This window comes from Monodelphis domestica, chromosome 2 (genome assembly GCF_027887165.1).
Source record: "Monodelphis domestica isolate mMonDom1 chromosome 2, mMonDom1.pri, whole genome shotgun sequence".
Lineage (NCBI taxonomy): Eukaryota > Metazoa > Chordata > Mammalia > Didelphimorphia > Didelphidae > Monodelphis > Monodelphis domestica.
The window spans coordinates 457,904,807-457,931,406 of record NC_077228.1 but is presented as its reverse complement, the minus strand read 5'-3'; the positions used below and the strand labels follow the sequence as shown (position 1 = coordinate 457,931,406).

At 35.4% G+C, this 26,600-nt stretch overlaps 1 protein-coding gene across 1 annotated transcript; it reads right to left on the bottom strand.

Annotated features, from left to right (window-relative positions):
• Positions 1–2,434: 2,434 nt before the first annotated feature.
• Positions 2,435–26,105, bottom strand: DR1 (down-regulator of transcription 1). Its single transcript, XM_001371981.4, has 3 exons — positions 25,134–26,105; positions 11,216–11,379; positions 2,435–4,545 (listed from the first exon to the last, which is right to left on the bottom strand). The coding sequence occupies exons 1-3, from the start codon at positions 25,351–25,353 to the stop codon at positions 4,396–4,398; spliced, it is 534 nt and encodes a 177-aa protein (XP_001372018.1). The 5' UTR covers positions 25,354–26,105; the 3' UTR covers positions 2,435–4,395.
• Positions 26,106–26,600: the final 495 nt, after the last annotated feature.

Sequence of the window (26,600 nt, the reverse complement as noted above, 5' to 3'; positions counted from 1 at the left end):
GGACAAAGCTTAGGAAGAGACAGAGGACTAACAATGTGGAAATTATAACATTTAATGAACTGCAGAAAGATGAGGAATTAGAGGCTGGGCAGAATTGTTGAGAGTGGCAGTTCAACTAGCATTAGTATATATCCCTGATGGCAAACCTTTTAGAGATGGAGTGCTGGATCCTGCTCCCATCCCACCCCCTAGACCAAGCGCCACACTCATACCCTGAAGTGAAGAGTGTCCTCAGCAAGTTTAGAGGAGATGGGAGTGGCCCAAGTGCTTCACTCCCCCTTCAGTTCTTCTATCTGTGAGCTGTCCGCCTTACCCCCAAGCATTCCCATTGGGCTGCTGGGCAGAGGCAGGTGACGTGAAAAAATGTCCAGGCATGGTGGAGAGGGGGAAAGGGAGCAGCTCCTGCCTGAGTCCCTCTAGTAAAGAACTCGAGGGGGTGGGAGTGGGGGGGCGCAGTGACACACATGCCCATAGAGAGTACTCAGTGTGCCATCTTTGATACCCATGCCATAGGTTCACCATCATTGGTATATGTCATCATAGAAAGAAAATGTCTCAAGGATGAGATAGAGTGCTAAATGTTTCAGAATATATAAGGAGGATGAGGACTGACAAAAGGTCACTGGATTTTACAAAATGTGTAAGTTATATTTATGATTTAGTTGTTTCCAAGTTCTTGGTGAGGAACAAAATTCCAAAATGTAACACTGTTCCTATGGGAAAGTATGAGCTAACAAATTAATAATATGAGCTTTCTTAAGGTTCCTAAGAACACTGATTTTTAAAAAAGGTTCTGTTCTTCAGTCTTATTCCGCTACAACATCTCAAATCAACATACTCATTAAGCTTCATGTTGGTATGGAAGTAAAACAGTACATCAAGATATAGATTTAATTATTTCAGGAATACCTAAGGATTAAAGTATAGAAACGAAATTTCAGTTAAGGATCATTCCATCTATTTTCAGAGTTTTCCTTTTTGTTCAGCTATAACTGCACCAATCTATTAGATGACTTTATTGAATGTACAGTTTTATAGCTATAGGAAAACTGAGGTCTACCACTTTCCATCTTCTTATCTGTTATAAATAAGAATATTATTTCTGTAGGCAAAAATCTACATTTTGATACCTAGATATATCTCATGCTTAAACGAACTTTCTTGATTTAATGAAAGTCAAATTACTGAATACTTATGCTTTCTTTTTTCATTTTACATAAAAAATATTGTAATATATCTAGGAGCTTCTGAAAATCTCATAAGGTTAGGTTTGTAAGTCATCCTTGACCTTGTGTGAACTATTCATAAAAGTATAGTAAAGTGACACAGTTGCAAACATTATAACAATTAGAAGATCCACAGGCTGTGATATATTTGAGAAGCAATGTCAAACTATGAAGTGATTATTTTTATATTTTTTAATTAGACAAAAAAAATCACTGTTTTTTTAATCCAACTAATTTTTTTTCTCAGTAGTAGACTTTTGATGTTTCATCTTAAATTCGCTGTTCTTATTCTTCAATATTTTTGATGGACACTGTTTATCACTAAAACTGTGTTGAGTACATGATATAACTGCATCAATATCAGGAATAAAAATATTTTGCTCTTATTTTTGACTGATATTACACTGAAATGGACCAGATATTTATTGCAAGATATGTAAGCTATATTCCTTGGGAAGTTTTTACTACTTATTTGAAGTTAATAGGAAAATGCTGGAATAAATCATTATTCACTTACATTAAAAAATGCTTCCTCATATCTTCAAACACTGGTAGACCCCCAAAATAGACTAATATACACAAGCTAGAAAGTAGAGACTCAAACAAATTTGCTTCTATAGAAATATAGAAATCTCCCCCACTTTTCCAAAAAAAAATTCTATCAATTTCAATGTACCTGAATGCCAAGTATGAGAAAATGGTGTCCCTAAAATTTTTAAAAACAAAGCTAAAAGTAAAACACTACACAATTGGCCTTATCATACTCAGGAAGTATACATAGTAAAAATAACAAACTTATATGGTGCTTTAAGGTTTGCAAAACACCTTACTTATATCTCATTTGCTCCTCACAACAGCCCTGTGAGGTAGGTAATACAAATATTAACTCCATTTTACAGATAAGGAAATGGAGATTCAGAAATTGAGACTTTCCCAGGATCACACAGCCAGTAATGGCAAACAATAAAGACAACCAAGATACATAAATTACAAAGATATATGTAAAACACATTTGATATAATTCAAGCAAAGAAGCAAAACACTTTTTGTCAAATGGCCAATGTGTATCTATGCCTCCTAACCAAAAATGTCATTCAGCAATATTTGGACCCTTTTGATCTATGCATTTTTTTAAATTGGCCATGTGGTAAGGAGAAAATTCTATCTTTGTATTATAAATGTATGCAATGTATTAAGTATAAAAACAATTTATAAAACACATCAGAATTTTATTGCTTGAAGAATACAGCATAAGAAAGCATAAGAATGTCCAAAGGAAAAGTCACAAGAATCCAAACATCATACATACTAGATGCAGTAAAATATTAACCTGAACCCTGCATCAGAAAAAAAAAAGTGTGAAAAAAATCTAAGTTAAGAAAAAAGATTCACTTAAAATAGAAAGAGTAAAGATGTTACAGTACAAATTAGAAAAGCCAACACTGCATATTAACATATGATTACTCTCAACTAGCTTTACTACCTTTGGTACTTATTGATACCTTTAAAAAAATCAGTTTCTTACTCAGATCTTGCCCAACTTACTTCTTGCAATATCCATGAAATAATTTCAACTTAAACACTCCAACAAAACTAACCTTTTCATTGAGGGAGGAAGGGAGATATGGGGAAAAGGAGGGATGTATTTAATAAATACTTAATAATTTTTCATTTTCTGAAATAGCAAAATCTGTTCATTAAGAAATCCAAATACTTGTAAACCGTACATTTTTTATTTTCTAATTAAAATGGATTTTTCAAATCCTAGCAGTTGCCAAATCTACGATGTAATTTCTTCAATTCTGTTTGAAATCTCAAAGTTCAAGGATATGGATATCTGACAAAAGATTTGTGGCTTTTCCTTTCTGTTACCAAAATGTGAACAAGTATGCTATTTCTTCAATACATCGGAATTAAACAACTATTAATGTGCTTTACTGGAACAAAAAAAAAAGTTTTCCCTTAAACTAACACATTAAAACTAACCATTAGTATTCCTTGTGGTACTTATCAGTCACATGGCATGCTGTCCTAACTGAAACTAAACCTGATTAATTTTTCTGCTATTAAGCCCAATTAGGATTAAGAAGACACTGATGCCATTTCAAAAGGTAGCATAACAATCTGCCTGTAACCTAGTCAGAAAAATGTTAAATTTCTGCTGACAAAAAGTAAACTATAACTAGTAAGGGTGACATTTTAAAAATTATTCTTTTCCTGCAAGCATGCTCATTAGCTTCCATTCCTCCCCACAAAGATTTGAGTCTTCACCATCTCCAGTTAAACCCATGGAACCCAAGCCAATGTTTCATCAAGTTCCACCTACTCATTTTAATATGAACATGGTTGGACAAAGCAAGTAACACTATCAACAACAATTATTGAATTGGAGTGAAATAATAAGAATCATGACAGTCCTCAAAATAGGGCAGTCTTTGAAATGTAATAGTTTAGTTCAAGATGAATAGATGCCATAATAAAACCTTGGTTTTACCCCTATACAAAAAAAATACAATTGAATTTGTACAACTCCTATTTAACATACGTTTTTCCTAGCACTGTATGTGTTTGAGTTTTTAAACAAGTGTATTTAACTGAGCATATATATTTATTACCTTTTTATTTATATATATATATATATATATCTCCTCATTTTTAAAAGGACAAAAAATTCAGATACTGTAGAACTGAACTCTTTGTTTTTTTAACTAACCTGATCCAATGTCTACTGTATCATTCCCACCCACCCAACCCAACCCCAAAAAAATAATTAAAAATTCCCCATATATGATTTTTATAGTTTAGTTAAAAGGGCAGAGGAAATGCACATGTAGATTTAGAGCTTCTGTATAAATCTCAATGTATTTTATAAACTTGTAGTTTACTGTAACACTGTTTATTGATCAAATAAAGGACTCACTGCTATCTAAAATTTCATAAACACCATTAAAAATTCAAAATTGATATGATACTGAACCTTAAATCTTCAAGAGTTCAAAGAGAGTTTTTACATGTATAGCACACAATAGCTGAAACTTAACAGCAGACATCCCGAGAATACCAATGGCCAGTCCACCAAGATGCATACAAAATTACAGATAAGCATTCTTTTCACTTTTTCATTGTGCAGGAAAAAAAATTGTGAGAATAAAAACTCAGCTGGTGAATTTCAGATGTCATCTTCATCATCTTCATCCTGAGAAGATCCTGCCTGATGGGATGCACTGGCTGAAGCAGCAGCAGCCAGCTGTGCTTGTTGGGCAGCTTGCTGCATCTGGAGCCATTCTTGCTGAGCCAGTTCTGCTTGCTGCTGTCTAGCCTAAAGAGCCAGACCCACCCCCCCCAAAAAAAAACACTTTGGTCAAAGGCAAATATGATCAATTACAAATATAAAAATCAGACATTTTCCAACTACTGTATAGTATACAATAGAAAGGCCTAACCCTCCCATAAGAAGACAGATGAAAATGTAACTTAAGGAAAATATTAAAAAGTAGTAGTTTGCAAACTCGGGTTTCTGGATTCCTAGGAATACCAGAATACCTGGCCATCATCTCAGCTGATGATGAAAAATAGTTTATATAATGTTCTACTCCTTGAAGACAGTTCTTTTACTTATTGTAACACTTTGCTGTCTTTATTCTTTCTCTACTACAACCTCTTGTTATATTAATGTTTTTGAATCAATTGAATTTTGTAATCCAAAGCCACAATTTTAAAATTCTTGACATGATATTCTCAGATCTTAAAAGAGTACTACTGCATATAAATCTAATAAATAAATACTCAAATACTGCTCAGGCATTAATTAGCCTTTGCCTGCCTCCAATCCCAAGTATCCTCAAGTTTTGGCTTTCCATCATGCTACCTAAAGAATAAAATGACGATAAAACAAATGAGGTATGTAGTATGAAAAAAGCCATTACAGAGATTTAGAAAATTTTAGAAGAAAACTGACATGAATGGTAATGATTAGGATAGGAGAATAAAAAGATACAATCTGATCCAAAAGAAAAGATTTAGGGGTAAAAATCAAAGCAATTCAGAATATCTATCTGGCTTGAACCATGTAAGTTTTATCCAGATTAACACAAGTGAATATAGTTATGAATCTAATATTTGACTGTCACTGATGAACTATGCCCAAAAAAGAATAATTATTCTCAATCAACATTTTTTTTTCATTAGCCTGTTCAAAACCCAAACACTTATCCTTACTTCACTTTCAAGTAAATACCTCTTCCCCTATTTATCCCATAAAGATGGCTAAGAAATTATAATACCTGAACCGTTTCTACACAGGGAGAGGTCCCAGGAATGGTAGTGGAAGGGTCAAGTAAAAAACAGAAAAGGTGTTTCCCTATAAATCTATCAAGAAAATGCCACACTACACAGTAGTTTGTCTCTTACAGTGGCAAATGCTTTATAAAAGAATGTCATTTGTCGTGAATTTATTAATCTCAAAAAGTTTGTTCTAAATGCAAATTTCTTTCAATCTTTTAGGACTCTCTCATTCATATATTAACCTAAACTTCCTCTGAACCTATTTCCAGCTAGTACCCACAGCTTAACAAGTTTAACATTTATTATTATTAACATATAATATAATTTATATTTATTTTTATATATATAATATATATTATATATATTGTATTTATATATATAAATAAATTATATAATTTATATAATATAAATTAACAATTAACAAGTCCCAAAAAAATTACTTTATGTCCTTTAATTTCACATAAAAAGATATATACACATGAAAGCACAACTATAGTTCATATTTATATATCATTTTAAAGTTTTGCAACAAAGCACTGTCCATGCATAATCTCATTTGACTCCCTACACTAATCCTGAGAAACAGGTGCTATTATTATCCCCATTTTATAAATGAGGAAACTGACAATGAAGTTAAATGACTTGCCTAGGATCACAAAGCTAGTTAGGTGTTTGATTGCTAATAAATCTTTAATCACAAGTATGAAATAAATGGTATAGACAATAAATGCCAAAGAAATAATGAAGTGGGTATTACTAGGGCTAGGAAAGTCTAGGGAAGAATTCGTGGAACTTAAGTTGGGCCTAATACGCAGGATTTCAAAAGGTGGAAAAGACATTCTAGGGACAAAGGAGTTAACAACAAAGGTATAGGCCTGAAATCATACAAATTGACTAGCCATAGAACAAAGTAGGGGAGATACACATGGAGAGGTGAATTGGGATCAGCTTAGGAACAGCTTTATAGCCAGACTAAGGAATGTAGACTTTACCATGTTATTAATAGGAAGGTATCAAAGGTTATAGAGCATAAAAATGATGATAAAAGCTCTTTTTAGGAAGATGAGTCGTTGGCAATACATAAAAGGGACTGAATGGATAGAATGGTAAAAGAGTGGAACATAAGAAGACTACTCAAGAGTAGGCTATTACAATCAATCTTAATGTTGGATTGATGGGATTTAAGCTAAGGTAGTGGCCATGGAAAATGGAAAAAATCTTAGAATCATAGATTTGGAGCTGAAAGGGACCTTATGTACCATTCTAGAAATTTTCCTAATTTTATAGATTAGGAAATTAAGTCAAAGAGAAGCGCTAAGCGACTACACAAAATGAGAAAATGAGTTTCTAGATAGGATTTGAACCCAATTCTTCTTCCTTTAAAATCCAAGGTTCTATCCTCTCTATGACACATTGCCTGTCAAGGAGTGCCAAAGGTATTTTAAAAGAACTCGTAGGACTTGGTGACAGATTTGGTATGAAAGCAAGAGATCATAAGAAATCAGAGATGGGGAAAGATTTTAAGCGTGAGTGACTAAGAGAACATGGCCACTGTCAGAAATACAAAGGATTAGAAGAGAAAATAGCTGTTGTTGGATTTTTTTGGGGGGATGAGAGGGGGAGAGAATAAAAAGAATAATTTCCAACCAAATGCTGGCCGCTTGTCCTATAGGAAATACAAACAGAAATGTCCAGAAACCATTCAAAAATAGTCCTAAACTATAAAATTCCTCAATATCAAGGAAACCCCTAACATACATAGTACAACAGAAGTCACTTGGCAAATGCATTACAATGTTTTAACTGGATTTAAGAGAACAAGTTAAAATTAGATATAAATTTGAGATTCAGGCATAAAAAAGTCATGGATGAAAGCATGAGTAAAGACAATATAGAAAAGACCAAAGGTTTAAGAACTGAGCCTTGATGCATTTCTAGAGTTAGGGAATGGAAGAGGAAGGATAAAGAAGAGAAGGAGGAAAAGAATAAGTGTCATGAGGGCCAAGAAAGGTCAATTTCAAGAAGAGGTCAGTTATTTCAGAAAGGTCACAAATGAGGCTCAAGAAAAGATAACTGAATTTAGTGACTAGGACATGACTAGCAAATAACTAGAGGTACTGTTCAGTCAAGAGGTAAAGGCAAAAACCATATCATAAGAGATTACAGAAGGAAAAGGCAACAGATATAAATTACACATTCTTAAAATTTTGCAGCAGAAAACAAAAAAGGAAAAAGGGTAGTAGCTTGAAGGATCAACAGGGGTAAATATTATTTTAGGATGGGGCTATGCATGTTTGAAGACAGAAAGAATCCAGAGATGGGCTTAAAGATGCTAGAAGATGTTAATGTCCCAGAGAAGACTGGGATAGAATTACAGCAAGGATACGGGGGTGGGGGTGGGGCGCAAATGTAAACACATAAGAAACAAAACAAGTCAAGGACCTAATTTTATTCTTCTTTGAGTGAAAACCTATTTATTTCTAGGCTTGATTCATCAATTACAAAAAGACTATTCTATAAACCTAATCTCTCAATGAAATATTTTGGATAATACAATTATTCTATCATATTTCCTTTGGTAACAAAACCACTGGGAATTCTCAAACTGTTCCAAATTGTATTAAGAATGGGCAAAAATAAAAAATGTTACTATTTCAGCTATAAGGAAAACTACAGTATTTAGCAAAATGATTATGAATTTAAACATTGACTATTATGGCTTACTAATACACAATTCTAGGTATAAAAAATTGCTCATTAAAATGAATAAAAACTTGAAGTACAAATATGTATAAACACGTTTGGAAAGAAATTAAAGCAGCCTCAAATCACTGCAGCTACTTCCACAGACATTTTCTGAGCAAATATTTTAATAAGGGTATCTTTTCGATACCATAAAACAAAACAAAAAAACCTGATTTCTTTGGCTAGGTATGAGAGCATTCTACCAACATACGCTATCAAGCCTCAAAATTACCACTACTGAAGTGTCATTCTGACAACAAAGTCCTACTTATATTCCTTGCTGTGACATCAAAGTGGCCCCTAAGATTTCAAGGGCTATGTACAATCTCTCATAGGTTCTATATCAGAATGGAAAAGCTTTAAGTATGAACTTGATGACAGTGTATCTATTATGTAAGGTTTAACTTGGCTAAATACCTATTAACAGCAAGTTGGCATCGTGTGATGAATTATTTTGGCCATATTAACTGATAAAACATACAAATATGTAAAATGGCTCTTCCACAGTAAAGCACCAGAATAAGAAGCAAATGATGTTAAGAACAGAGTTTTAGACAATCTGCACACATTGAATTCCAAGTTAGTTCTCTCAGAGAGGTATAAAATTCAAGAGGGAAGCTAATAGTTCTTTGTGTGTTTGGGATAGGAAGAAGCAGATGAGAAATTTAAATCCCTAAACGATTCATTATTTATGTTAAATTGTTTTTCACAGTAGAAAGTTTACTCTGACTACATCCTTAACCTTCTTAACTTGAATGACCTCCTCTCTACACTCTCTGCCACACAACAACCATACCTGGGTCCCCTCCATTTTACTGCACCACCTCTAATATTCTGAAGCTCAAAATTATACTCTCTGACCACAAACTTCTATCCTTTTTTTGCCTCTACCACCCTCACTCACATTAAACGTTCTATTTTCCCATGACTCCAGTTCTAGGACTCATTTCCAGTCTCTTTACCTATCTTTTACACTCAGCATTGACTTCTCGGTGTGCCACTTTTTAAGATTTCCCAAATTAACTATGATTACATGCTTCCTGACTTTCTGTATTTCACGAATCCTTGATCTTTAGAAATTCCCACTACACAGTTGTTCTGCTTTAAAGGCAACTAACACTAGAGAAAATCAAGGAATTGAGCTGAATTCACCTATTCTAAATTTCTGGTGCATAATCTCAGCTAAATCCTTATTCCTACTTAGGAATCCTTATATTATAATTTTATTTATGACAATGATTGTTCTAAAAATTTTCCTTTCTCCTCAAACTTCTAACCATATCTCTATCATCTCTGCACTTAAAGCAGATGATCTAACCTCCTATTCTACACTGACAAGTTGGAGGCTATTTTGATGAGCTCTCTTTTTTTCCTCAAATTCTCAGTAACAGCTCTCATTGCTACCTCTTCCTTTTGTATCTGAGGAAAAACCATACTTACCCCTTAATAATAATTATAATATTAACTAACATTATATACTACTTACTATATGCAAGGCACTGAGCTTTACAATTATAATCTCCAGGAGCAGTTAGGTGCCTGAGTGGATTGAGAGCCGGGCCCCCTCTCTCTTTTTAAAGTTGAGGAAACTCTTCCCTAACAACTCTTTCTTGTCTTTTCTGGCCTGGCAACTCTTCTCTACTACTTAAAGTATTCCCCTAAGATTTTGCCTGGGGCTACCTTTCTTTCTTATACAATCTCTCACAATAAGTCCTACACCACAATAACTTGAACCTATCCCATAATCTTTCATTGTATTGTCACCATTGCAACAATCTTCTTATATGTATTCTTACCTCCATGAACCAATCCATACTTCATAACATTACCAAATCATTCTTTTTTTTCCCCTGCATATTATCTAATCACATTTCACTTCCTTTTAAATCCCTTTTATATTCCCCTATAAAGTTCAAACCTTAACATGGAATTCAAGGCCCTTGAATTTCATCTCACCACTATTTCACAGGACTCCTTTCCATGTGCCATTTCAGCAAAACCAGAGAATTTGCTGTCCCATATCCATATCCTTTACTTTCCCATCTCCATTTCTCAAGACTGGAATGCCTTCTTTTCATGTGCTGATTTCCTTTCCTATCCTTTAAAGCTGAAAATAAATATCATCTTCTCCATTCAGCCTTCCATGATTCTCCAGGTAGGGTTGACATTTCCTCTTTAATCTCAGCACACTGTTTGCACCTCTTAAGTATCCTCTGTCTTCTGTAAACTAAGGCAGAACCTGTATCTTATCAAAACTTTGTACTACCTCCATCTCCCTCCTCAGCACCTGGCAAATAACTACTGAATTCTTTTACCAGTCCCCCTGGTGACCAATAGAATACATCTGCACGTCAGCTGACCAGCAGAATGCAGTGCCCACAGAAGGGTGGCCTCAGTTTCAACATGATACTCAAGTAAGTACAAGAAACCCAGTCACAGAAGGGAATTTTCTCATTCAAAAGAATCTTAGTAGGAAGGGGCAAGCAGGATAAATGGAGATGTAGTAAGTGACTCTTTAAAATTCAAAAGGGCCAGTCTTTTAAAAGGTGTCATGAACATGGTTTTATCACAAAGAATTTATACAGGTTTCTCTTTTATGTCACTAATCGTAAAATTTTATTAATATTTTCTATCAAAGACTCATCATTTTATTGTACCGTAAATCATAAACTATACTTGTGAAATCATTTTTTCAAAGTAAATGTCACATTAAAAGATATTTGTTCTAAGATTGCTATCTTTAGAAAATATGTTGCAAACATTTAATATTTTAAAAAGAAGTCCAAATTTGACCAGACTCAAATAATAGACTCTTTCACATGACAAAAATCAGTTCTTTTGTGTATACAGTCTTTTGTAGACCTAAACATCAGGCTTCAAAATATAGTTGTGATTTCTATCATAAACTAGAAAACCTAAATAGGATTCCATTTAAAAATCATAAACAGCATGATACTTACTTTGGCAAATAATTCCTGCTGCTGTCTTAGAAGTTCTTCTTCAGGAATGCCAAGGTTTTCCAAACGAGAGCTAGCCTTTCTTCTTTTTAGGGCTACTGTTTTGCATTCTTGTAAGACTTCTTTCACTTCACTGATATAGGAGCCAAAGCCCAAACTTTCTAGTGCTGGGGGAAAAAACAAATCAAAGTGAGTTTCTAAATCATTATGGTTAAATAAAGATAGTAAGAAAGTAATAGCACTTTTCTTAAGTATAGGTCATTAAATTTCAGTTGGTCTTCTTCAGTTTTAAATTAATTTAATCCATTTCAGAGTTATACTAAAATTATCTTGACGGTTCAATGAACATTTTACCAATATATCTAATGTAAAAAGCAAAATTGCCAGAGGAAAGAACAGATTTCTGTACTCAGGCTTCTACTTTTCATTCTCCCCAACTATAATTTTTAATAAGATCAAAGCATTTTCTATGAAAAACTACCAGTGTTAAAGATAGGTGGTTTTGGAAGCATGTGCTCCCCACCTACAGTAAATCATGAATCAATGAGTTCGTTATTCTCAGAGGACAAATAAAAGAGCAAATATTTGTAACATTTTTTAAAAGTATATTTTTATGTCAATTGGAATGAGAAGTTAGTAAATGTCCTATTAAGTCTCAAATGGAGAAAATTTTAAAAAGAGTTTTTCTTTTGTTCATAAAACAAATAGGAGATTATTTTTGGCAAGACCCCCTAAAAAGTCAAGTTTCAGACATGCTTGTAGAAGTAACTCATGAAATGCTATGTGCACAGCACCTGCTTGGCTTTCCTAGATATTGGAATCTAAACAGGAAACGTTAACAAAAATAATTTCAAGTGATATAACAAAGTAGTAGTAGAAAAGAGAGAGAAGAAATGGGAAAGCAGAATTCCAAACTCTTTATTCTTTCATAGAGGAAAACTCTCCAAATGCTTCCCTTAATCTAGAAATACACAAAGCTATAATTATTTTTTAATTAATATTAGTTTAACAACTAACATTTATGTGCTTACTATGTGCCAAGCACTGTGTTAAGTGCTTTATAATTATGTCATTTGATTCTCACAACAATCCTGAGAAGTAGATGCTATTATCTCCATTTTACAAATGAAGAAACTGAGGTACAGAGTTTAACCTACTTGCCCAGTCATACAGCTAGAAAGTGCCTGAGACTGGATCTGAATTCAGATCTTTTTGACTCCAGTTCCTGTGCAACCCAATTTGTATTTTACAATTTTAACTCCTAATCTATATTCTAAAGATTCACACTGCACTTGAGCTTATCAACACCAATGATGAAACACAAGGAAAAAGTATAGCTAAAATGACTGACTTAAAACTAATCCCCCTTATCTGCCTAAAATAAAATTAACTGGATTTTCTGTAGCTTCAAAACTTAAGGCTAAATGAATTTATCAAACTGAATCTATTTCTCAACAATAAAGATCACTCTTAGTCTTTAAAAATTTTTTTCTCAAATACATGTAAAATTTTTTTAACATTCTTTTAATAATTTGAGCTCTAAAATCTTTCCTTCCTTCCTCTCTCCACTTTGAGAAGGCATGCAAAACATGTCCCTATTTGCCAAGCTGCAATTTAATATGCAGAATCTTTAAAAAATCTTAAAGAAAGTAAAAAAGTAGGTGTCAGTCTGCTGCATTCAGATTTTAGCTGTTTTTTTCCTCTGGAGGTACATAGCAGTTTTTCATCAGAAGGTCTTCAGAACAGCTAAGTCATTCACAGTTAATCATCTTAGAATATTGTTGTTTCTGTGTACAATGTTCTCCTAGACCGTTCACTTCACTTTATATCAATTCAATGTAAGTCTTTCCAGGTTTTTCTGAAAACATTCTTTTCATCATTTCTTATAGCACAATAGTATCAACTTTTTCAACTATTCCCCAATTGATGGGCATCCCCTCAGTTTCTAATTCTTTGCCACCACAAAAGCAGCTGCTATAAATATTTTTGCACATAATGTCCTTTTCCATGCTCCCCTAATTTGCCTATATCATCTTTTATGTCTAAATCATGAATTCATTTTGATCTTATCTCCATACTTGGTGTGAGATGTTGGTCAATACCTTGTTTCTGCCGAATTGACTTCCAGTTTTTTCAGCATTTTTTGTCAGATGGTGAATCTTTTTTCTAAAACCTTGGATTTTTATTATTAATCAACCATTAGATTATTATTATGATCATTTACTATTGTGTATTACATACCTAATATATACCACTGATCCACCACTCTATTTCTTGGCCAATTCCAGATTGTTTTGATGACTAACTCTTTATAATACAGTTTGAGATCCAATACTACTAGGTCACCTTCCTTCACATTTGTTTTTTAATTGATTCCTCGATATCCTTGACCTTTCGGTCTTTCAGATGAACTTATTTTTTTCTAGCTCTATAAAATAATTTTTCTACAATATGACTGGAATGGCACTGAAAAATTAATTTGGATAGAAGTGTCATTTTTACTATATTGGCTTAGCCTAACCATGAATAGTTAATATTCCAAATATATGACTTTTGTTTTGCAATTGTGTTCATATAGCTCCTGATCTGTCTTGGCAGGTAGACTAACAAGTATTTTATGTTATCTTCAGTTATTTTATTTTTTTAAACCCTTACCTTCTGCCTTAGAATCAATACTATGTATTGGTTCCAAGCAGAGAGTGGTAAGGACGAGGCAAGGAGGGCTAAGTGACTTGCCCAGGGTCCCACAGCTAGGAAGTATCTGAGGTCACATTTGAACCTACTACCTCCCATCTTTAGGCCTGGCTCTCAATTCACTGAGCTACCTAGCTGCCCCTTGCAGTTATTTTAAATGGAATTTCTCTATCTCTTCCTGCTAGGCTTTATTGGAAATTTATAGAAATCCTGATGATTATAACAGGCTTAGTTTATATCCTACTGGAGAAGGAAATGGAAAACCACTCCACTATCTTTGCCAAGAAACTCCCAAATGGAGTCATAGAGTGAGATGCAACTGAAAAATGATTGATCATATCCTGCGATTCTGCTAAAGTTATTTCCACTAGGTTTTTAAAAAAAAAATTGATTCTCTAGGATTCTCCAAGTTTATCATATCATTTGCCAAAAGTATAGTTTTGTTTCCTCATTTAATTACTTTAATTTGCTTTTCTTTTCTTGTTCTTATAGTCAGACATGATTGAAATGACTGAACAATAACAAAAGCATTTCTAGTACAATACTGAATAATAGTGGTGATGATGGGCATCCTTGCTATAGGAATATTTTTCATGTTTCCATGTTTCATGGATTTCTGCAGCAAAAAAACCCACCTCATAACATCCTAGTAATAAACTTCTCCCAATTTGACTGTGCTTGACATTAGACATACTGTCTTGCCACCAGGCATGCTGTAATGGATAGAATGCAGAACTTGCCAGACTGGGTTCAAATGTTATCCAAGACAAATAATGTTTGATCTTAGGCTTGTCAGTTAACATCTCTGGGCCTCAGTTTCCTCTTCTGTAAAATGAAAGAGCTGGACTCAACAATACCCTTTGAGGCCCCTTCCAGCTCTAAACCTATCATCTAGTAATATTTAGAAGTTGTTTTTTTAGCTTAGTAGAAGTTGCCCCAGCTTGTACTCTGTTAATAGGGTTTTCAGGAAACAAGAGTAAAAATCTGGTTTTCGGGGAACAGAAATTTCAGCATATTCCTTAGCATACACTCTTTTAGATATTCTACTAATGCTCCAAAAAGCTTCTGAGTCCAATCTTCAGGATAGGGTACCAAATATACATTAGATCTCAAAAAATTCAATGTGTTTTTGTGATAATTTCTATGTTATTTCTATTGATAATGAAACCTGATGTCAATATGTAATTAAATGATTAAATTAAGTAAATTCTACTTGAAATCTCTACTGAGATAGAAAATGACAAAGAAAATGCAGAAATATTGTCCCATGTCTGAGCTAACAAAGTATTAACATAAGCCTGTTAATACTAGAAACCAAAATTTTGCTTTTTTTCTCTTCCCTCTTCTCTCCCTCAGCATTATGTGAAAGAAGTAAAAAATAATAAATCAAGAAGAGTCATTCAAATTCCTTACCTTGGCATTTCAAATCAATCTTTGTCAGACTCACCTAATTTTTTATGTTGATATACTATTTTGATATATTAGTCACTTAACAAAGAACACTTCTCCCATAGTACCTTTCCATAAAAATATTTTTTTTTTTTAAGCTAAGCCATTTAATAAATAAGTGATCATGCTCAGTTCTAGGGGCCACATTTTAAGAAAGACAAATTAAGATGGAAGATGTCCAAAATAGAGCAATCAAGATGGTGGAAGGCCTTACAGTCAGATGTAATATATGGTCATAGTATAATCTTTGGATGAGGATTAGTTGAAGGAATTATGCATGTTTAACTCAGAGAAGAGATGACTTGGATGGATAGCTAGGATGTGGGAACTTGCTAATTGTCTTCAAGTAGCAGAAAGATTATCATGTGAAATGGAGATTATACTTACTCTGCTTGGTTCCAGAGGTCAAAACTAGAAATAATGAAGTGCATGGAAGTTGAAGAGATGTAGATTGTAAGCTTGACTTAAGAAAAAATTTAAAATAATTTAATAATTCAAAATGTGGAATGGTTTGAATTAAAAGGTAGTGGGTTCTCCTTCACTGTACATTTTTTAGAAAAGGCGAGGTTGACCACTTGTGAAGTATACTGTAAAGGGGATTCTTGTCCATGTACTCTATACATGGTTTTCTAACTCTAAGATTCAGTGAGTGTCAGTATAATGAAATTTTCCATTTGTTTATTTTATGATTTGTTAAAAGAAAGGTAGCATGTGTTTTAGTCTCAACCACTCAGAACCAATGTCTTAAACTGAATTTTCATCTTTTTTCATCAAATGTCTTCATTTATATTAGTTTTACATTTACATTACTTAACACACACACACACACACACACACACACACACACACACACACACCCTCTCTCTTACTTAAATATCTTAAGTAAATGCTTCATTTTACTCCAGTCTCTCCAGCTATCTCCTTGCCTACAAAAAGATATACTTCCCTCCCTCCTTTTTGAAACCATAAACCATGACCAAATCAACCTTGGCAATTCTCTTGGATCGAGAGCATCAATTTACTCTCCTATCCCATTCAAAAATCTCTATAACTTTCTAGACTAAAGTATACTCATTACCTTTTGTGTGTGATCTCTAGAGGCTATCCTTACTTTTTGTCTTTATATTCCTATTGCATTGCAGTATTGACACCTAAACCTTTCTGGCACTTAATAAATCTTTTTAATTTATTCTGTTTATCATTTAATAAAAATATTCCCAAATTTCTCTAAATTCTTAATATTAGTCAGAGAGGTAGGGAAAAAATCTTTGCATAAAATCTTTTAATAAATGTCTGACATTCAAGATTTAAAAAGAATGGACACACATACATTAGACTTAAGAAACCAATAGAAAAATAGTCAAAAGATATACTTTTCCATATAGTTGACAGTTTGGATTTTGTCTTCTGAAAACCATCCGTACGTAGTCTTTGACCATTTTTCTACTGGGAAATGGCTCTCTGCATGATAAATTTGAGTCAACTCTATACATCTTTTATGTCATGTTTTTGTCAGAATGTTTGTTCCAAGATTTTCATTGAACTCAAAGTTACTTTATTTTGGTGATATATAAGTTTTATATTTAAAATAGCCTTTTGTTTTTTATAATCACTTCTATACCACATGTCTGGCTATCATATTTACAGTAGAACATAAGGTCCTTGAAAGCAGGGATTGTTCTGCTCTTTCATCCTTATATCCCCAGCACCTAACAGAATGCCTGGTATATTGGAGGTGTTCAATAAATGCTTTTTAAATAAAAGGAGTTAGTATTAAAACAACTTTGAAGTTACAATATCATACTCATCAAGCTGACAAAAGAGATAAAAAAAAAGAAAATACTAAAAAATCTTGTGAAAAGACACAGATCTTGCTGGTGGGTCTGTGAATTTCTCTACTCAGTCTGGAAAGTCCTTTGGAATTATGCAATAGAATTGTTTTTATCTCTTTTATTTCATTAGGATATGGAGAAAACTCAGTGAGGAAATCAATGTACATCAGCAACTGCTCTGCAATTTAAAGTCTTATCAAGAGATCCTTAGGGATTCTAAAAGATTAAGAGACTTGTTCCAGTTACATACCCAGTTATGTGTCTAAACTAAAATGGGGCTTTAATACAGATCTTCCTGAATCTGAGGCCTACTCTCTACCCACATCTACAGCCTTATTTGATTAACCAATGGAATTACTAGGTTTCTATTTCAAGTAGGTCAACAATAGAAAGGTCTATTATGTAACAAAATACTCAAAGCACAACTATGTTATAGCAAAAAAAATGGAAACAAAATATGTGTTTAATGATGGGAAATGAATGTATTGTGGTATATAGTACTTAGAAATAATATATGAGCTCACTGCCTTGGAAGTTCAACCTGTTCAACTCTTGCCCAGGTTCTCACATTCTCCTTCATGTATATCACTGTATACTAAAATTATTGGTACTTGCCTTCAAGGAGTTTAATAACTATTAAATGGGTGTATGACTTATAAGATATTCAGGTATACAAGGTAATAGAGTATTGTGAGTGAAAAGTAAAGATAAGTGTTAGAGGAAAATCTGAAGAGGAAGAACTTCGTTCCAGCAAAGGGAATCATAGAAGGTTTTACAGAGGAGGTAGATAGAGCACTGCCTTGAGGGAAACACAGGATTCTGACAAGCAAGATAAAGATATTGGCCTCATAAATGGTTCCTTCATGTCCAACATTCCATCTCCTCTTTCTGTCTCACATCTTAGTACTGGTTGTCTCCCTACCTAATTTTCACTCCCTTCCTCACCTCTGCCTCATAGACTCCCTAATCCTTCAAGATTCAGTTCAAGTGCTATCTTTCATATGAAGCTTTCTTTGATCCTCCATTAGCTATTAATCCATTCTCTCACCAAAACTATTATGTCTATTTCACAGATATTTATTCTTTGTGCATGTTTGTCTGCCCTGGTAGATAGCAAATATATAAGCTCCTTTAGAGTCAAATTCCTTTTTCTATGTGCCCAACACATAGAGGGCTCCTAATTAAAGCTTGCTGATTAACAAGTTCACCAGAAGGTTCCACTGACCTTAAAAGTGCCCTTTCTTTCTCTGGTTCTTTTACTATCAATCACAGAGGTACTAAAGTATATTCACTTGTTATCTCTGATTCTGGTCCACCTCCTTTTCCGCTTACACAGATCTTCAGAGATGCCTATTATACTCAATATGAGTTTTTTCATCCTTAGGTTACCTGATAGTTGATTCTTGTTATATCATGAAGTTCCATTCACAGACAGAGTCTTTAAACCAACAAGTCTTTTGAAGTTATGAAGAGCACTGCACAATTTCCCAAATGCAATTCAAACCAATTCTCCTCCTTCTTGGCTCTGCGGTTCAATTCATTCTCTATCTGCAGTACACGTCCAATATTATGTATGTATATTAACTAACTGAACTGGCTGTCCATTCACTTATATGCTACAGTTCAAATAATATATATCCTACATCCTCTTGGGTCTCAACTTTTACATTTAAAAAAAAAAATCCCCTCTTTTGAATTCCTAAGAATTTCACTGAGGAGATTCTGTGGTGTTCCAGGGCTCAATAAAATCATTACTGCATAAAATTCATTATCAAAGTCACTTGGCCAAGTTACTTTCACTTCTAAACATTTGCTCCACTAATATTTTTAAAAATTTAAAAAGCAATACTTTCAAAATTAGAACTACATCCCCAAATAATTATTGATGAATTACAATTCAGAAATATTACTAATAGAATGAATTTGTATAAAATCTATTTTAAAAACATGGCATAGATTCTGAGTTAATATTTTAAGACATTTTGCACAATAAATGTTACTACCTACCTACAATCTAATACCTTGAGAAAAAAAAAAGGAAAACATTTTTGCTGTGATTTATTATCTAGTAATAGTAATCTTTCCAGTTTTACACAAAACTCTTGGGTGTTTAAGATCTAAGAGTAAGTATAAAGTCAAACCTTTAAGAGTTGTGCACAAAAATAATTCTTTGTTACAACAGATAGATGGGTACAGTTTTTTAAAATGCATACGATTTATAAAAATATAAAATAAGAATTACAAATGTGGCATAACAGAGGGAAAATCACTACTGAAAAACAAATATTTAACTATGTATGAGTCATTTTCATACATAAACAATGAATGAATTCTGATAGACACAGGGAATAGAGTGCCAGGCCTTGGATTCAGGAAAACTCATTTCCCCCAAGTTCAAATCTGGCTTCAGATAATTACTAGCTGTGTGATGCTGGGCAAATCACTTAACCAGACTGACCTCAGTTTCCTCGTCTGTAAAATTAGCTGAAAAAGAAAATGGCAAACCATTCCAGTATCTTTGGCAAGAAAACCCCAAATGGGGTGATGAAGAGTCAGACACTACTGAAGTAACCTTAAAAGTATCATTCTCAACTTGGAATCAACTTTAGACAATTTTGAAAGCATTATAGGTTATATACTATTTATTTTGTATTTTTAGGATCATAGGATATAGAATTAGAAGGGGCTTAAGAGTTAGTCTAGTCAAGTTCTTTTACACAATGAAGAAACAGAGTTTTACCAAAGTTGTTATTTAAGATTGAATATTCAGGATTTGAATCCAGGTTGTGTACTATATCCCAGTACACTTTTCTGTTAGACTGAAGGTCTGTTACTATTAATTCTGCAGTATATATTTGAGGCTAGATTTGAACACAGGTCTTCCTGACTCCATCTCAGGTACTCTATCCACCATACTACCTCCCTGCCTTGTAGGAGGTAGGAGAAAAAAAAAGTAAAAATTCCCCAATTAATCAAAAAGGGATTCCCTCCCGCCCCCAAAGCTGCTTGTGACATATGTGTAGTTTGCCTAGCACAATCAGTTGATTTGTTCTCCATATAGGTATTCCTTCAATACATACTGAAAACTATCTATGCTTACCTATTCTCTATAACTAATCTATAACCTTTCATATATTTGTCCATCTGATCCGCTGGGGACATTCTTCACTTTCTTTCAGCAATACTAGTATAACATACAGGCTATCTGTCCATCAAATTATCCCTTGTTCTTAAATTGAGTAGCACTCCAGTAATAAGATTTAAAGTTTTTAGTATTCTTATGAAAGTTGACATATGTTGAATAGAATATAGAGGTGCTTAGATGTAGGAAGTTAAAAGAACAGTGTTCCATTTTTCATTCCTGGGACCAAGATTGGAGACTACAGTAGCCACAGCATTTGGCTTTGTTTTATTGCTCTTTTCCTTTATGTTATAACAGTCATTATGTATCTTGTTTTCTGAGTCAAGTGATGACAAATATTTACCAAAATAAGAGTTTCTTTAACTAATGCAAACTCTGGTACATTTGAAGTATCAATTTAAACAAGTTCAGTAACATCTTTTTTTATGTTTTTAAAAAGCTTAACTGTCAATATACCACAAGAAATTACTAATGAGTTCAGAAAAACCTGGAAAAGATATATATATGAACTGATGCAAAGTGAAGTGTACAGAATCAGAACAACTGTATGTATACAGTAACAGAAATACTGTATGATGATCAACTGTGAAGGACAAAACTATTGTCAGCAAAATAAGGTCTCAAAATAACCAAGAGAACTTCAAGGGACTCAAGATAAAAAATGCTATCCAAAGTCAAAGAAGGAACTGTTGGAATCTGACTGCAGATCAAAGCACTCCATTTTTCACTTTATTTCCTTCATGAACTTTTTATATATGTGATGTGTCTTCTGTCACAGCATAGAGAATATGAAAATACGTATTGCATGAAAGCACTGGTATAATCTATGACAGACCATTTACCACTTGGGAGGGAGGAGTGGTCTGAATCAAAAGTCGTCAGAAAACAATAGCAAAAAATTGTTTCTACATGTAATTGAAAAAAATAAGATAGGTTGTTGTTTTTTTAAGCTTAGCTGTCATAGTTCATTGTTGTTTGTTTTCAGTTGTATTGACTCTTTATGATCCCATTTGGGGTTTTCTTGGCAGATATTGGAGCAGTTTGCAGTTTCTTTCTCCAGCTCACTTTATAGATGAAGAAACTGAGGCAACAGGGTTAAATGACCTGCCCAGGATCACACTGCTAATAAACTGTCTGAGGCCAGATTTGAACTCAGGAAATGAATCTTCCTGACTCCCAAGGCCTAGCATTCTATCCATTGTGCTACTTAGGTGCCCTCAAGGAGGTGGCACAATGGAAAAGGAGGTAGGCCTGGAGCCAGGAAGTCCTAAATTAAAATTCATCCTAAAACACTTACTAGCTGTGTGGCTTAACCTCTGCTTGCTTCAGTTTCTTCAACTGTAAAATGTGAATAATAATAACACCTACTTCCTAGGGTTATGGTGATTTATCAAATGAGATAATATTTATACATTTTTCCTCCCCTCCACCTATTTTTAAATTATACACAAAGCTGGGGAAACCAAAGTTAATTAGTTTTCCAAAGCCTACAAAACTCCTAATGACAGAACCCCCCAGATTCACAAATTCAAGATTAAAGATAGGATGGGACTTAAACCACCCAGTGCAGTGGTTCTCAACCTCTCAATTTGTAGCAATAAGAATATATAATGCATATCAGGTATTTACATTCTGAATCATAACTGTAGCAAAATTACAATTTTGAAGTAGCCACCAAAATAATTTTTTGGTTTGGGGTCACTGCAACATGAGGAACTGTATTGCGGGGTCACAGCATTAGAAAGGTTGAGAACCACTGATTTAGTGAAACACTGATATTTCAGATGGAAAACCAGAGATCTGAGAGGTTGTCTTCAATAAGGTGACAAAGCAATATATTGAAAACCACATCAGAAAATACACTCATAAAGTATTAAATAAAAAGCATGATCTAAGAAACCTAGAATCTTTTGTAATAAACCATAACTGTCACACAAAATACTAAAATGTACTTTTTCTCAAGATTGAAACAACTTTACAAAATATACAATTGGTGTTGTAAACTTATTTTAACATTGCTACATTACAGACCAATTCAGGTTAACTGTAATCCTTTCTTTTATCTTTATCTTATTTATAGTGACTGAATAATAATTTGTTGGATTTACTCTGCCAGTGTTTGGATGAAAATCAGTTCATTTAAGTGGCAAGTGATATGTCCAGAAGCAAAAGTCTAATCTAGTTCATTAAAAAACCCATCATTAAAAGTCTAACTTCTTCAGCAACCTAAAACCATGAGATTTGCGTGGCTTCATTATTATTCCAACTGTAAATGGTACATTCTTAACTAAAATATGTACAGTAAAGTAAATGCTATATCCACATCTATATTTCATCTGCAATTTCTGTATCTCTCAAGTATCAGGGATATTCCTTCTCTGTAAAAACACTAAAGACACTTTCTAATAATTCTTTTAAAAAATCTGTAAGATCCCAAATGAAGAGTCTGAACCATTTTCAATTTCTAGGAGGGGGAAGGGGGAATAGAGATGGTATTTTAAAAACATGTAATTTTACAATAAATAGCATTAACATTAAAAAGGAACAATTATAGTAGTCCCCATAATGTCATGCAAATAACACCAAAAGCAAGAAAATTTGAACCCATCTCCAGCAATTACTAAGCTTTCCAAAGTCTCAATTTTTTCTTTTACATAAAAATCTATCTCAAATAGCCATTATAAGAATCATTATTATAAGATATTATAAAAAAGCACTATAACTCGCATCTACTATCATCATATGATTATTAATATTTATAAAAATATATGCCCTGAACTATGGTTGTTCCTGTTCCCCTTTCTCTATTATCATGTAGTTTATAAATGAATAAAATAAATGTTTTACTATGATTCTAATTCTTGTTTGGTTAGTTACAAGTATATGCAGAAAATACTCAGAATTTAATATATTCTAAAGTTGGGCTAACTTTGCACAATGTTTACTACACCTTCACTTTCAATGTATTATGTCAATATAAAAAAATTCTAGAATTGAAAAACTCTGCCAAAAAATTCACTTGCAATTCATTATTAAATTCTGTAATGATTACCACTTCAAAGGTATTTAAAATATTAAAATAGATCCCTTTGATGTCTCTTTTATTTTTCCATGACAGGTGATGTTGACAAAAGAACCTTTCCATTTTTACATGAATTGTAAAAAGTAATTGCTATCTGTGGGGGATAATGTAGTGATGTTTCAATAGCTGCTTAGTATAACACAGCAACACAAACTAAAGAGTATCCTTAGCTTTTATGTTGTGTGCATAAGTATAAACATCAAAAAAGCTTTTAGAAGAATATACTTTCACCATGAATCTATATATAAGCCAACCTGCTTTACTGGAATTCCCCACCCACCCTTTTCAATCACTGAGAAGGCACAGTATATTTTAAAACTACTTGTAAAAAGGACCTACAACGGGCCATTAATTATTTAGTCAATATTGACAGCAAAAATGTCACCTGTGGAGTAGCAAGTACATTTACTAGCATAATATTGCATCCCTATAGTGCTGGAGCAAGTATTTTTCACCTCACCAGGATGAGAATGTTTTTAAATGCTAAAAGGCAAACTAGAAGCCCACTTATAAATAAGTACAAAAGTTTTCACTTAGAATTTTAAAAAGCATTTTAAAGCAATCAAGACACAAATTGGCAAGGCTGGGATTTATCTATATTATAAAATAAGGTCATTAACTCAAATTTAAATGATTTTCAAATATTAAGTGTTTAAAAGAAAAATCTTAAAGTGTCACATTGCCTTCCCTCAGGAGTGCAGCCAGTACTCACTCAGCCTTCTCTCTACTCTGGCCCCAATTTCATCATGACAAACGTAAGTCTCCAGAATATCTCCATCTCTTGACATTTCACAAGTACCCTGATACATGATCTATTGTTAATGATGAAGCTGTTATAAAGTGCAGTCAGTGAATGGCTGTCTAAATACAAGTGAGTAGGTATATTTAACATAAAAGTCCTTGGATTTAGCTCTTGGTCACATTCAAATATTTTTTTTTTCTTTCCAGTACATAACCTGGCTGTGAGTAAGAAAAACAAAGACAATAACAGTCAAAGTAACATTCATCCTCTTCAAAAAAGTTATCTCTGCCTCCAAGACAAATAAAAAGCTTTGGTATTTTTCTTGATTTACATAATGAGAAACTCTACAAAGTATAAAACAAGGTGTACTTGCTTCTAATTCAAACACCCATTTTATTTTAGGCTGAAAGTTTTCACTCTCTCAGATACGGAAAAAAAAAATTTGGAGGTGTTCTCTTTCATCTGTCTTCCTATTTACTCACTCACCCTCCAACCCTCTTCTTCCAAAAAACTTTCTGTAAAGTCTTTCTCTAAAAGTCTTTGTTAAAATGGTGCAACGAAGCCAGAAAACTCATGTTCTTTTTCCAGTTGCGCTATCTAGGTGTGACTGACCTGGGGCAAGCCTGGTAAATCTTGTTCCTTCACTGTACCTCTCGGTGAGTCTACTTACTTACTACTAATTATCTCTTCGAGTTGTTATGGGGCACAATAAATGTCTGCAATCATTAACTCTCACTGTGCGGAAGAACTCTGGGGGTGCAAAATATCACGGTCATCCTCTTTCAATGCCAATGTTGTTTTTAAACGGCAAAAAATAAACCAAGTCCAGTGCCAAGCCGACTGGTCCTACTCTTGGAGCAGAGAGCAAGCCCCCTGAAGGCAGCGGGGTGGCGGGCTCCTTTTCCGACCCCAGAGCCTGGCTCAGTGCATTGTTCGACTGAGTTCCATTCAACAAGCCACCCTCGCTTTCCCCGGCTTACCTTGTATGACATGCTCGGGGGAGATGGTTTTCTTTTCTGATTTGTTACAAATCTCGTTGGCCTCGGAGGAGATGAGGTGGATGAATTCAGTGCAGCAGTTCACCACCAGTTCCCGGGCATCGTTGGCCACCCGGACATTGGGGAGAGTCTCTTTGATCATCTTATTGATAGCAGCTCTGGGGATAGTGAGATCATCATCGTTGCCAGACGAAGAAGCCATCGTCTCTTCTCTGCCTTCCTTCTCTCTTTCTCCCCTCGTTTAAAAATTCCCTGGTTCTGGTTCACTGGCCCGCAGAGACCAGAGAATCTTCCTCACACGAGGACCCGGCCGCCTCGGGGGTGGCACAGCGGGAGCACAAGCCCAGAGAAAGAGTGTGATGAGTGTGAATGAGTGTGTGTGAGTGTGTAAGGGGTGACCTGGAGATCGCGAACACGGGGGGGGAGGAAAGGGAAAGAAGCCCGGCGTGGTCCGGGAAGTGGAACTGCTCGGGCACCACCACCTCAGTGTCTCCTCCTCAGGGGGGCGGGCGCCGTCGCCGCCGGCCCCGTCCCCAGCGGCGCCCGAGCCCAGGCACAATCCGGGGGCCTGACCTGGTCGCTGCACCGGGCCGACACCCCAGGCAGGGGCTCGGCTCTAGAGAGCCGGAGCCTCAGCCTCCGCCGCCTCCGCCGCCGCCACCACCTGCTGCCGCCGCCGGCGCCGCCAAACCATCCTTCGGGCACCGGCACCGACGCCGCCTCCTCACAACATGTCGGCCGCCGCGGCCGCCGCTGTCGCCGGGGAGGGAACGTGGGGCGAAGCCAGGCAGACGAGGAGCCGCAGCGGCGGCCGCCGTGGCCGCTTAGCCCGGATGCAAGTCGCGGAAGCCGGAGCGGCGGGAGAGGCAGCTTCTCCGGAGGCCGGGGAAAAGGGTTTGCCAGAAGCTACTCCCGAGAGCCTTTGCGCGGCCGGAAGCGCCGGCCTCCACCAAACTCCTACTTCACTTCCGGCCAGGAGGAGCTGCCGCCACCCTTCCCCCCACGGGCGTTCGAGGGGACCTGGAGCGGTAGGCTTCTTAGTCCTCGTGGGCCTCAACGGCCACTTCTCTGTCCAGTCTCCCTGGACCTGTCCCAAAAGCCTCCGCGGCCGAGGGGGAATCCCTGGGTGCGCCGGCGGCGGGCGGCCCTAATCTCCTGGTACCGAGAGTTCCCCGAGGGAAGCCCCTTGGCTGGGGTCGCGGAGGGGGCCGGCCAGAATCGAGGTTCGAAACTGAGGGCAGCGCGCGGCTTGGCGGCCCCTCCGCCGAGCCGGATCTCGTGCCTGGCTCCCGCCTCCGCTCCTCCCGAGCCCCGCCTGGGCCGGGGAAGGAGGGCTGTGCGGGCAGGAAGCGGAGGAGTTAAAGGGTCGGGAGAGGGGCCAGGGTTTGGGGCCCCAAAACCCCTTTTCTGTATCAGAGGGTGAGGGCTGAAAAAGTAGTCCTCCTTTGC

Coding starts and splice junctions, on each gene's coding strand:
- DR1 (XM_001371981.4), bottom strand. CDS start 25,353: ATGGCTTCTTCGTCTGGCAACGATGATGATCTCACTATCCCCAGAGCT. Junction 11,380..25,133: donor CCCCGAGCATGTCATACAAG/GTAAGCCGGGGA, acceptor TTTTTCCCCCAG/CACTAGAAAGTTTGGGCTTT. Junction 4,546..11,215: donor AGCAGGAATTATTTGCCAAA/GTAAGTATCATG, acceptor CTGGCTCTTTAG/GCTAGACAGCAGCAAGCAGA.